General features: G+C 33.3%; 1 protein-coding gene across 1 annotated transcript in view; it reads right to left on the reverse strand.

Moving 5' to 3' along the window:
* Positions 1–14213, reverse strand: part of CSMD1 (CUB and Sushi multiple domains 1) — a 2093507-nt gene that overhangs the window by 145273 nt on the left and 1934021 nt on the right. Inside the window, exons 48-49 of the mRNA XM_058288018.2 lie at positions 12750–12896; positions 8872–9060 (exon numbers count right to left, since the gene is read on the reverse strand). Of these exons, the coding sequence (XP_058144001.1) occupies positions 8872–9060; positions 12750–12896 (336 nt within the window). The remainder of the gene's footprint in view (positions 1–8871; positions 9061–12749; positions 12897–14213) is intronic.

Raw genomic sequence — 14213 nt, forward strand, 5'->3', positions numbered from 1 at the left:
AGAACATCTGTGCAGTCTCCACAGCCCAACCACTTACCTTAAATACCCTAAAAATGATTGAGGTAGGCTTGAGTGGGAGCAAATGGGATGAACTTCAATTTATAATACACTTAATGGGATTTGGTAAATTTTAGCTGCATGCACTCCATAGAGCCAAATCTTAATAAATTAAAATATGGCTGACATGATGTCTCTAGCTTATCATTTTATACGTCATAACATGTGATTTGAAATTGAAAAATACGTTATATTTAAACTTATAGAAATACTGCACTTGTTCAAAATGATGCATAAGAGCTTGATAATGTCATCAAAGAAAAAAAAACATATGAAAAATTAAGAGTAATAATCGCCTTATGTTGATAAGCAAAATCTTTTAACATTTACAAAACACCTCAATTTATTTATGCCAAGATACAAGCATAACCTTCTAACTTTGGATAATGATGTTCAGTGTTTATGTTTCCCTAGGTAATGTCATCTTTGAGCACTAGTTCCTATGATGATTAAATATAACCATATGCAAACCACCTAGCTCACAACCTGGCACGAAGACCCACAACCAATCAATTCTGTCATCCATCCTTCTCTAGTGTTCTGTCTAATTCCTTTACAATACTTTATTATCACAGAGTAGTCTAGAATAGAGGCAACTCTATCTATCTATCTTAAAGTTCTGACTTTAAGAACAGAGACTTAGCCATGTAATTTGTGAGAAAGATAATTTTTCCTATTCTATTGTCTGCAAAATGCTAGCAAAGCATAAATAAACAATAGACAAACTCAACTTCAAGCAAAAGCTATCGCTTCTAAAAGGCACTGAGAATAATAGGCTTAAAATAAATAGCTTCTTGGGAATTGCTCTCTCTAACATGGGAAGCTCGAGAGTGGTGACTGTGAAGTACCAGTTTAACTGGATCTTTGAGATAATATAGAGAATTTCAGTTCTAATTCAGGCTTCTCCTCAAGATGAATAAGATAAGTGTATTGATAATGAAAACAGCTGCTTGGCAGCATTTCTTGCTCTAAGGCAGGAAATGAAGCCTGAAGGACAGAAGAAATGCCTGGCTCTTATAGAGGAGGATAAAAAAATCCACATAGATTTTCTGAGAAAAATAACTTCAAAGGTCAAGCAAAGGGAGGAAAACAACTTGATTTTTCTCTGAAACCACTAAAATACATCTTGCATGTTACATTTTTTTTTCACTAACAGATGAGGAGTACTCTTCCTATTTATTTAACGCTGTCCAGAATATTCTAAAAGCTAATTACAAGCCATCCTAGTGTCTCGGGGAAAGGCTTGTTCTGAGAGAGGTCTTGGGTTGTAAAGTTGACTCCAACCACTTGGGAACCACAGGAGCTCAGGTAAGTTTGAAGTGTCTCACAAACTCCCTTCCGGGCTGAATCATCATAATAACTAGCGTGAATACAGCATTTGAGGGCTTTCTCTAAATTATTGCACTAATCCCCTCTATAATTCTGAGAGCTAGATATCAAAATTCCCATTGAACATGGCAGGAAACTGGTTTAAAGGGATCAGAAGTCATTGAACATCAGAGAGAACTATTCGTTGAGTCAAGTGATTTTTCTCTCAAAATTCTACGCTTCTAAAACTACACTGGCAAAAATGTCAGTGAAAACAAAGCAGAACAAGACAGAATCTGGCACAAGATAATCTTTAGAGAAAAAAAATCATTCTCAAATATATATTATAGGAAGTCATGGATTTATTAACTTATTTATTCAAAATAGTCCTCAAATGGCTATGCATTCTAGAGAAGGCTGCAACACTGACATAGTTTGCATGATCTATAAGCCTGGGGCCTGGGAAAAATGAGCTCAACACTCCAAGTTTTGATCTTGTTCCTTTATCAAAAGGTAGTGTTGCATTTTAGAAAATTCTTCAAAATATTATTCTAGGCAATCATTTCAAAAGAAAAGTCAATATTGTAGTACAGTCAGAAAATGTAAAAATTGTATTTATCCTTCTGTAAGAAGAAACAAAAGGAATGCTATTCAAATAATTGAATGCTATTATAATATCAATTCAAGAAAGATAATTGAAATATTAAACATATCAACACATATTTAAGGCTTTCAATGCTACAATAAGATATTTCTCTTTTTACTTTTTTAAATTTTATTTTTCAGTTTTCAAGCCTATTTCCAAATGAAAATAATGAAAATAACTATGATAAACCTTGAGATTGGTGAAAGTCTTCAGATATTTTGACATTTGTATCAGAAATTAAACTCCAAATTATCTCAAACAGATAAAGATATTGTCACTACAATATAATAGAATATAAGATATGGCATAATATCATAGGTTATAGGTCTCATAAATGCTTTTCACCAAATGTGGTATGATGTCAAAAGATCTCAGATATAATATGTTTGTGATAAAATCCACTTATCTGAAATGTATTGTATCTGTTAACTTTTTAAAATTATTATAATTTTATCCATTTTAATTTGGCCTTCACAGAACTTACAAGTGAAATCTTTGATGAAAAACAATTATGGATGTACTAACATAAACTAATTTTTGCTGCTATCCCTACACAGATAACTTAAAAACTCCAGTTTCACTGAAACTCAGACATCCTATCTAATGGACATGGAACACATCAGGTCAATCACCGATTTCATGAAAGCTGCTTTTTCTCAGACAGTCACTATTTCAGTAAGTGGTACCACATACACCCAGCAATCAAAACCAAACACCACAAGCCATCTCAGATTAATTAAATTACGTTAAATTATTTGCATGTGCTCACAATGGCCTGCAGACCTATTTCCTAAATGTTTTCAATATCTTTTTTCTTATACACCTAATTCACTGTATTTATCAAAGTTTCCATCATTCCTCAAACACAAGTCTGTATAACCCCATAAGTATCCCTGCATTCCAGTCAGGATTTTCTCCCATGGGCCACCATGCAGCCAAGAGAGCTACCTTCCTAAAATGCAGATATGACTGTACCTCTTTTGCTCTCTAGTAGATTCTCATCAACCACAGAACAGAAAATGAAAGGTACTTAAACTCACATTTGAAGCTTTCCATGATCTGCCTATATCTACTTTTCCAACCTCATTTTCTGTATCTACTTCCCCTTTAAATTCCAGCTTATGAATCCCCTCACAGGGAAAATCTTGACTCTGTCTGCAACTTCTATTCAAAGTATATCTACTTTTTTTCTAATATACTGGATTGTAATAATTAAGTCCTTTTTTTCTACCACATTCTTAGAGCTTCAATAACTGAGAATGGTCCTTAGCATTTCAGTACCTGAAGCGCCTAAATCAGAGATGAATAAATTGAAATGAAAATAGATATGACTTCTTTAACAATTATATTAGTTTTTACAAGTTAACTAATCTACAAACATTGACACATAATTAACTTCTCTTCATCCCTCTATAAAGGTACATGAAAAGAAATATATCAAGAAATTATACAGAATTTATCCTTTCCATAAATGTAGACTTTATGTCTACAATAATTTTTGGAATAGCACGTTTGGAGTCTGAAAATTTCAGAGGTAAAACTTACTCCTTTTATTCTTATAAATGCATTATATCACAAATCATAATATCTAGATTTATACATACTACAAATATGACATATGGGGATATGGGGGGTAAAATTATGAAATGTTTCTGTGTTGACTTGAGCTGGAATAGTAGTAATGTTATATTCATTTAGCTAATGTTGTTGCAAATTGCTTTTCCCTTATAGAGTTCCAAGATTCTAGTGCACAATTAAATGTTAAAGAGTTCACCGAATCTTTGATTTCATAGCACACAATTATAAACTGTCAGCAATTCAGGATTCACTAGATGGTGATAAACCAAATATAATATACTTGTGTGTGTGTGTCTTTACTTTATTTGGGTGAAAGTTATAGGTTACAAAAAAAGATTGTGAAAATATTGACATGATTCTGAACTATCTAAAAAATGAAAATGAAAAGTTCCCTAAGTTCAATATATTTTTCTGTATAAATTAAAATTATAAATCAAGATAGTAATGACTGAATGGAAAAATAAGTTTCCCTTAATATTTTTGTTTTAATGCTGGAAGAATATAACAACGAAAGCAATGGCAATCACAATGCCTTTATATTTTAAAAATACTTTCAAATTTAGCTTAAAAGAAACTCTTTGCATTTACAAATTTTGAAAAATTTGTCCTGGCTATAAATTTATTGAAACAGTCATTTGAAAAAAGTTATATTTGCACCTCAAGGAGAGTGCTGTTTAATTAAGTGTATATTGCCTACCATATAACTATATATTCTAGATTCTAGATCACAGTATCCATGATGGCAGTTGCTGTTATTTATATTTTTTCATGATTAAACTGTGATCTCCTCGAAAGGAGCAAACGTCTTATTCTTTTTTCCCCCCAGTCTCGCACATACAACCACTCAATATAGTTCTAACTTAACTCATGCAAAGTGCAAAACACAGACTAGATAACTAGTAACTGGACTTGGAAATTCCAAAAGGCTCTTTCTAGCTACATAAAATACAGCCAATGGCTTTCTATAAGTGAAGCAACAATTTATATTCTATACAATTTCTTCATTTTTTTACAAGTAACAAAAGGAAAGTGAATAATGATAAACAATGAAGTCTCCCTTTAATTTTTACATATTGTAACAGTAGAAAAAATTTATATTAAGTTCATTTACATCAATTTTAATGACTTTTTAGGCTTAAGTAAAATACCTCTGGGGTATAAATTGCCAATATGTTTCATAAAGGCTTATTTAAAATTTTTATAATCTTTTCTCAGTTGCCTTCATCTAGTCAGATAGTCTTTTTTTACTATTCATTTTAAAGGTTTAGTTTTATTTTCAACATGGTTAAAATGCTTATTTAGTCATACCACATAATTTAAATGTATTTGACAAACCCTACATTCTACCATATTTTAGTTTTATTTTAAACACTAAAAGTTCACATCAGATGAAAATATTTCATATATTGTAATAATTGAAATGCTATTTTTAACAAATTGTACATATTTGAGAATTCATTGAACTTTTATACAACAAATATAAGCATCTAAAATATATATTGCTTCCATAATTAGTATCCATAATTTTTTAAGTGTAGAATCTCTATTGGTAGGAGAAAGTATGATTAAAACAATGCACAGCTCCATGTTGTGCACATGTGGCCAGTCTTGAAGCCAAACTCAGCATGTAAATGTGTTGCCTTCCCCCCAGCATGGGATATGACTCCTGGGGATGAGCCTCCCTGGTGCCAAGGGATTATTACCAAGTACCAACTGGTGATGTAACTAGAAAATGACCCTGAATAAAAGGGTCAACTCAGACCAGCAGAATATCTCAGCCTACATGTAATATCAGGAGTTAAAAATGCTTTTTGATCTTGAGGGGAAATGGAAAGGACAAATGAGTTTATATGGCTATGAGTCTCCAAAAAAGAGCCGGGAGGTTATCAGAGGGGTCACCCTTATGCACACCTCAGCAGAATCCCAGAGACAGATAAAGTAGATACAACCTCAGGTATTGGTTCTGAGGGCTACAGAGACCCACAGGTTCTATGGTCATGGCAGATGGAGTTCAGTGCCATGTCAGTTGGCCCTGCTTTGGAGTTTGTGTTTCTGTGTGATGGAGCTGGACTCAGATGTGATCTTTGTCTACAAGCCTCTCCTGTTACTTTTACTGGATCTGTAGTTGGTGCTGGGGTTTAGGGTATACCCAGGGGACCTGAATCTCTGGACTGACCATGTGATAGCCAGGCCCTGAGCCTCAACAGACTTGCAACTCCTACACTCTGGTTTATTGGACTTACCCCACTCAGCTAACATGGAGGTGAAGAAGGTCAACCACCACAACAGGGAGCCAAGAGTGCCTACAACTGAAAGCAGGAGAATTGCATCCATCATCCATGCGGAATCTAAGCCCCCTCTTGATAAAGATGTGGAGTGGACATAACCATTCCAGGGTCCACAGGATGCAGGAATAGAGTATGGATTAGAGTGGACTTACTGATATTCTATTCATGAACTATTATGATTAGTAATTGAAGAAAATGTAGCATTGATATGGAGAAAGTGGCCATGGTAGCTGCTGAGGGTAGGGAGTGGGAAGAAGAGACATGATGTGGGGGCATTTTCAGGCCATGGAGTTGTCCTGGGTGGTGCTGCAGGGACAGTTACTGGACATTGTATGTCCTCCCATGGCCCACTGGGTGAACTGGGGGAGAGTGTAAACTACAATGTGGACCATTGACCATGTGGTGCAGCAGTGCTCAGAGATGTATTCAAGTGCAATGAATGCCCCATGATGATGGAGGAGGTTGTTGTTACGGGAGGAGTGGGGTGAAGGGGATGGAGGGTATATGGGGACCTCATATTTTTTGAATGTAACATTAAAAAAAATAAAGACCAAAAATTAAAAACAAACAAACAAAAAATAATGCACAGGTCTACAGAGGACTGGATTGTAGACCAAAATTTTTTATGATTATTAACGAGTCACAACTTTTGTGTGTCTCAGTTTCAAACAACATAACATATATTGGTCAAACTAGGCTATTTTTAAGGCTTCTCCATGTTTTAAATATCACAGTTTATGGAGAAAGAACAAGATCATATTGACTTCCCAATTTTGAGCAGAATTAACAAAAACTGTAGAAACCTGTGGCTCTGTTTTAGGGAGATGATACTGCCAATACATTTTATAATTTAAGAACAAAATCACAAAGTTATTTATTTCCAAGAAGAAATTAAAAAAAAAAAGATATTCTAATTGTTCATCTAGAACAGGGGTTTTTAACGTTTTTTGTTCCACGGACCCCTTTGCCAGTCAGGTGAAAACCATGGACCCCTTCTCAGAATGCAGCAGCAGATAGTTTTATGACACTCAACATCTGCATGTCTTTAATTAAATTTTAGGATTATTCAATATTATGTTTACAACTTTCCCATAACTTCAATACCTGATAACCTAACATGGTCCAACATCTATTCAAATGGTCATTTTTGGCAAATATTTAGAAATTTGAGTTTTCCCGCAGTGTCATAAAACTATCTCTGCCATCCTTACCATCCCTTTTGCAGGCAGTTGTCCACTGCACTCAGAATATACTACATCAAAATAAAAATCATAATAAGTCCACCCTGTACTGTGTGTTATTTAATAAATATGTCACACCCTCACCAACGCGTCCCCCCCAAGATTGGTTTTTTGAATTTTCAATTCAAGTTTGCAGACTCCCTGAAATCTTTCCATGAACCCTTTGGGGATCCATAGACCTTTAATTAAGAACCCTTGATCTAGAATGTCTAATAGCCCATGTCCCATAATGGCATTGCTGCTCAGTAATGTTCAAATCACAGAAGGATTCACTGATCCTCTTTGAATTTAACAGCCAAAACGGTAAAGATTTCAGAAGAATCTGATACTTAGTGCACCAATTTATTTGAGACATTTAATTCGGCATTAAATAGTTTTGTTGGAAGGGATGGGAGAAGCAGAGAGAGGTCAAAATCTTATCAGCAAATGCCTTTATTCTTTCTCATCTGCTCATTGAAACCAGCCATTTCTCCATCTTGGTAACAATTTTCAGACCTCCTCACTCATCAGAAAGGTAGACAAATATCTGCCCAGAGTATCACCTTTCATGTTGTCTCTCTCTCAACACATGAAGGTCTCTTTTCTAATATCTTTTTGTGTTTCTACATTGAGAGTATATTCCATTTAGGCTATATTTCGTAACTCAGTCTCCAGAAATCATGATTTCACGTACTCTTGCCAGTACCACCCCAATCCCTTGACCTTGCCTAGGTTACTGTTTTTGTCATTACTTTGTAAGTGGCACTCCGATCGCAGTGAGGCATAGCTCACAAGGCTGCTCTCTGAGCTCAAGGCAGGCTCCATTCAGCAATAGATTCTGTGCTCTAAACAGTGACTCCAAGAGCATTTAAAGGAAATTAGAAGTACTTTTTCTCTTAACAGAAAAAGAAAAAAAATCACCATTGCAAGTGAAGCAAGCTTCTTGGATCTTTATGTTTACTTTACATTAAAGAAGATTTTCTATAGCTAAAATGTAAATAATAGAAGCTAAGTATATTATTAACTTCTTATGGTTACAGATGTATATAATAAATGTGATAAGTATCACATCTAATACCAGAAAATCTAATATTTAATGAAAATTGGAATGAAGGAAGCCAATACAAGAGTCTAGCCATAAATCATGATTAGCTTTCAAAGACCAATAAATTTCATTATGAATATAAACCTGGAGAGAAAAAGCTATGAAAATTTCATGACTTCCAGGTTTATAATTAAAATTAAAATGCCTTATTTAAAAACCTGATTTTCATGCATTTGACAGATAAAATGCAAAATAAGGCATGAAATATTGAAATCAACTTTATCAATCCCAAGACTGAAATAATCAAAAGAAAATCAGACATAGAAGTTATAGCTTAAAGAGTGGATTTTTAAAGTAAAATAAGGAAAATGAATTTCTAGTAATTGATTTTTTAAAACTAATACAACTGTCAAGAGTTATTTTTTAATATGAATCCAAAGATACCTTTTTACTTAAAAATGAAGCACAAGTATTAGAAAAACTCTACCAAACGTCAAGTGGATGTTCCATCATTCTTTGAATTCAGGCTATAAAAATACATCAAGCTTTGTGGAAACATCAGAAATGTTTGCATGGTCAGTGGAAAGCTTAATTTATATTTTTATAAACCAATATTCAATTTTTTTCTTACCTTTTATCCGGAATCACTCTTCCCTAATTTTAAGAGAGTGATTATAATAAAAACAGTAATTTGCATTCAAGATTAGGGCTGAAAAGCACATTTCTTACCCTGGCAGAGTGGAGGAAGAGAATCCCATTGGTACATGCCAACTGGGTTCCGCCTGCAAGTTGCATTGCTGTGGCCGATCATTCGATAGCCAGGCTTACAAAAGTAATGTACTTTACTTCCAACGGTTCCTGTGGTCCTATTTAAAATGCCACCATTCTTCAGGGTTTGGGTCAAACTGCAGTAAGGTGCTGGAGACACAAAAACATGCAAACATACATATATACATATACACATAAATAGGCAGAGTGATATAAATGGAATATCTCTATTTAGTAAAGGTGGGAAATGAGCACTGATATTGCTCTAGAAAGCATCCAGAAAATCTAAAACAAAGAGCCAAATCTCTAACTTTGTAATTTAGAGTACCTGCAGTTGTAATTTATGTGAAGGTAGACTCATCCTGAGTAAGATATTGTAAAGAAGTACATAGAAGGATTACATTTAATGCCCCCCCCCCCCCCCCACACACACACTTATTTAAGGCTGTTCACCCACTAAAATGAGCTTGACATTCATCAGAATAAGAAATAAGGAAGTACTGCACTGGCAATCATATTTAAACCAAAACATCCTCCACATTTTTTTTTTGAAAGCATCATTAAGTGAAAAGAAACAAAGATTATAACATGCTTGCAATCAAGGCCATTAACTTTTTTTGTGTTTTTCTTAAGTGGGCCTTGTGAATTGTACAATAATGTGGATATAAAGCTACTTTTTGACACATGGCATGTGAGACATATCTTTGAAGAAAATGTACTGCTTCAAGTCGATAAAAATCTTACAATAGTTTTAATCATTCCCATAGTAGAGAGACTTTAAAAAATTAGAGACAGGCATTTGTTAAAATAGCATGATATTACCTACACAGAATATAAACTTTTGATGGCTAAAAGGCTCTGCAACTTATTTATATATGTAAAGAAAGCAACTCATTTTATCCTTACAAGACTACTTCATTTCAGAATAAAATCCTTTGAACTTTCTTCAGGTGAATTAAAATAATTAAAAAGAGAAAGTTGCGAAGTGCTGGAAATTCTTGTTTTCTTTTGAAAGAGAGGTTTTAAATGTACCACTTCCCTGCGGGGATTCCATGTGTACAACTACAGGCCTGAATGTTTAACGTTGACCTTTTCTTAGAAAAAAATTCAGGAGAATATTTTTGGAGGGTTCATATCATAGCATTGGCCAAAAGCAATGTCTCTGTGCTGGGATTGAATTATCAACCTTGTTTCTATGAGAAGCATGGAGAATATCTTCAATGGGAATGATTTTCTGAAGAACCATTTCATTTTGAAAAACAAAAAACAAAAAGCAGCAGTGGGGAGTGGAGGGAGAAACTGATTTTTCTTAAGTTAAAATCCACTATTATAAGACGCTCTTAGCTCATTGTTACATTGGCCGTGTAATTTGCTACCTCCAGTTGTATAGAACAAATTCTTTTAAGTTTTGCAGAACCTGAAATAGTTTAGAAAATGTATGAGTATAATCAGCCATCCTGACTGCCCAGAATCATTGTGCTAACTATAAAAAAATAGTGAAAAACAGGGAAAATAAGCAGACTGAATACCTGCTCCCAAGTGACACGTGAGATAGTGTGAATACACAAGTGAATGAGGAGTGAGACCTGCCACTTCTTTGGGTGTCACTGGTGGTTGTATGACATAGTTGAGTCTCTTAAGAGATATAATCTATTACATGATGGTTGCTTAACTCTATGAAGTCCAATAACCCTGTCAAAGTTCTTTCCTATTTACCATGTTTCTTCTATCATCAGGCTCTCAAGATACTTCTTCCTCCCAGCTCAACTAGAGCAAGACACGAAAAGGCCCAGAGAAGGAAACAGAGCCTAGAATAGGCAAGGGGCGATTAAAATATGGGGCCCTGCCTGTTTAGTTCCTGTTTGTGTTAAGATGACCAGTGCCAAACTCTTATTCTCTGTGGCCATAAACTTGGAAAAGCAAGGGTTTAGGAGCAAATTAGTCAAGCAGGTGTCCTGATGGGAGAATACTGGAACTGGTCGATGTTGTGATTTTTTCCAGTTTGTATGCCAACTCAGTCTATATTTTGGACTCTTCCAATATTGAAGTTTGCATATACTATGACTATTATTGAAAGGAATTAACTCAGGATTCACAAAGCACAGTTTTTACATTGACTTAAACCAGGGTGTTTGCTTGTTTTTCATATATTGTGATTAATTATATTTCTCTTATCCTTAGATGACCAATAATTCACATGTGTAAGGCAAACAAAAGTTCATGATGCATTATGTATCCATACTATGAACTACAGCTCCCTTGCCCACTTCTGGATATTTCAGGATAGCTCCATTTAATCACTGATCTCAAATTACTGGTAATGAACTCCTGGCAGAAGTCACTCACTGAATTTTAAGAGAAAATCTTTTAAAAGACATATATAAGAAGTATGTAGAAGTCACCACTGACAAAATATAAAACTTTATAGCCTTATTTTCCAAAGTTCTTCATTTTCTTACTCTTCAAATAAAGTTGAACAAAGAGAATCTTCTTGTACCAAGGTGAATGAAAATATACTTTGAAGGACAAAGAAATCATTATTTCCAGAATACAAAGCAAAATAATCTCACCAGACTACTAAAATATTTACCATATATAAAACAACAAATTTTGATTGTGAGGATATTCCATGCATGGCCCATTTTGCACTTTGGAAGTACATCTAAGCAATTCTAAAAGTCCAATTATTTCTTTGTTTTTCTGCATAAGGAATTTGATTAATGCAAAGCCAATATCCCAATGTTCTTTTTAACTCATTTTAAGGGACGCAATTTCAGCTACAAGCTCTTCATTGATAAGCTTTTTGAATGGTTACTTTAAAAGATGGAAAAAAATCATATTGGGGTCTATTTACTAAATTTTACAGAGGAAAAGATACCTGGCTTTCAACCCAACTGTCCTCACATCAAGATTCTTTTTAAAATTTTCACGGTTTTTCATCATTTTATGATGCCTGCCATAAGAGAGCTGAATCTTATGGTTTCTCCTTCATGATGCTCTTCATCACTGATGATGTAAAACACTCATACGGGAATAAGAAATCCTCTGCCAAGACGCACTGTCTAATTACATGTGTAAAAGGGGGATGTTTCTTAGGAAAATATATCTCAAATATTACCATGTGAGATTGGTGAGTAAGGTACAGAGAAAACTATAGATTCTAGTTTAGTAATTTAAATATTTCAGGAATTAACATTGTCTGCTTACTGCTTTTCTAGGGAAGTATAAACATTAGGTCTGGCCCAGATCATAGTGACAATAGTATATAAAGATCTAACATCATAAAAGTTTTGGCTGAATCAATTAATATAAAGAGCTACTGGCGGAGAATGTTGAAAATATATGGGAGAAAGGAAAATAATTTACATTTTGCTTAACAAATTCATACATATTAAATGGTTATATATATTTATTATATATCTATGTTCTGTATATAGATGTATAAAGATAGATGATTGAAAGGAAGATTAAATGACACACTGTTAATAGCAAGAGATTATCACTTGTAAAATTAATAACAATGTGATTAACTCTGTTCTTTTAACATTTAAAAACATTTTAATATTATTTTATTTTATTTTTGGGGAAATGTCTTTGATTTCCATGGTACATAATTCATTGGTTTGTAACTTTAACAATACATTTAAAAAGTATTAACCTATGAATAGTCTGTTTTTCCTAATCACTTAGATTAATTTATGATATTATTTCCATTGCAATTAATTATTAATCTTCAGAAATTAGGCTTGAATTATATATTTCTACTGAAAATCTTTATTTAATACAGATTACATGAATCAAAAACACTTTTAGATTAAATTTAAATCTCATTTACTAACCAGCATAACGAATCTTGAATCCTTTTTTACTAGTTGCATGATCAGTGGACCAACGAAGATATAACTGATTATTCTTGCTTGTAAAGTTCAATTGTTCAGTATGGTTCCCACTTAAGACAACTAACAGAGGACTTTGTCCAGAAGAACCTAAATGAAACAAAAGAACAAAAGGTACAGATATGAGTTAGCATCCACAAAATACAGACAATACTTTTGGCTTTTGATATAATTGGAGTAAAAATATACAATATCAAGATATTTGTTTCCAAAGAGGATAAAGAATTATTAATGAATAGCAAATATATTTTCTTATAAAAATCTATAGCACCAAATATATTCTTTACAAAAAAACCGAACCATAAAAGTAATTTTAGGTGTATATGCTACTAGAAACATAATACTTCAATCAAATGAAACTTGCTCATTAAAAAACTCCAAAAAAGAGTGATTACATAATGAAAGCAATTGTTATTATCATTAGTATTCGTAATATTGTATGGATGTGGGGAAATGGAGACTTTCATTCAGTATTAATGGAATGTAAATTAGCATAGTCACTCTGGAGAGCAATTTGTTAATATCCAAGTAAAAGCAGATATAAACGTGAGCACATGTGCACAAGAGTTATTTGTATAGAAAAATTATTTACTGTCACATTGTTTCTCATAGACAAATGTGAATCAAATCCAGAAGTTTGGAATGAAAAAAGTAAAAGTGCCATGAAAAAGAATTCTACACAGCACTTAAAATTAATCTACTATATATACATGTATTAGCATGGGTGAGTCTTTGTAGCATATTGATGACTAAAAATAATATCAATTTGTAGATAAATATATGACAGCATTTATGCAAAATTTCAAAAGAATGACCATGTGTGTTTGTAACTAAGTAGAAGATGATAGATAGATAGACAGACAGACAGATGATAGGAAGACAGATGATTGGGAGAGAAATGATCATTGATAATAGATGATAAGATAGATAAATAGATGGATGATAAATGAATAGATTAAGGAGAGAGAAGAGAGAGAGAGAACAAAGTAAGAGAGAGAGAAAAAAAATTACAAAACCATGTTTAGGAATGATATACACAACTCCTACTTCAGGGTAATAATTTCTTCCAGGAGAGGGGAGGAGGAGAATTGGATGTGGGAGGAACCTCTAAACTTATCTGTATGTTTTACTGCTTGGAAGACACAGAGTCTAGAGTAAATTTATTAAAATCTTAAAATTCAGTATATCTGAGTAATGAATCAATAATTATATTTTTTTTCATTTTTTACCTTTCTCTATATTTGAAATATTTCCAAAAGTATAAAATAAAATTACTATTTAATATGTAGTTAATAAGCAGCTGCAGTATGTAGTCAAATAGCATCCTTCTTGTTCTTGGAGATAAGATCATCAACATAACTAAATACTAGTTATTGAGATAAATGGCTTTATTGAATATGAAAGTTG

Source organism: Dasypus novemcinctus, chromosome 25, assembly GCF_030445035.2.
Source record: "Dasypus novemcinctus isolate mDasNov1 chromosome 25, mDasNov1.1.hap2, whole genome shotgun sequence".
NCBI classification, from domain to species: domain Eukaryota; kingdom Metazoa; phylum Chordata; class Mammalia; order Cingulata; family Dasypodidae; genus Dasypus; species Dasypus novemcinctus.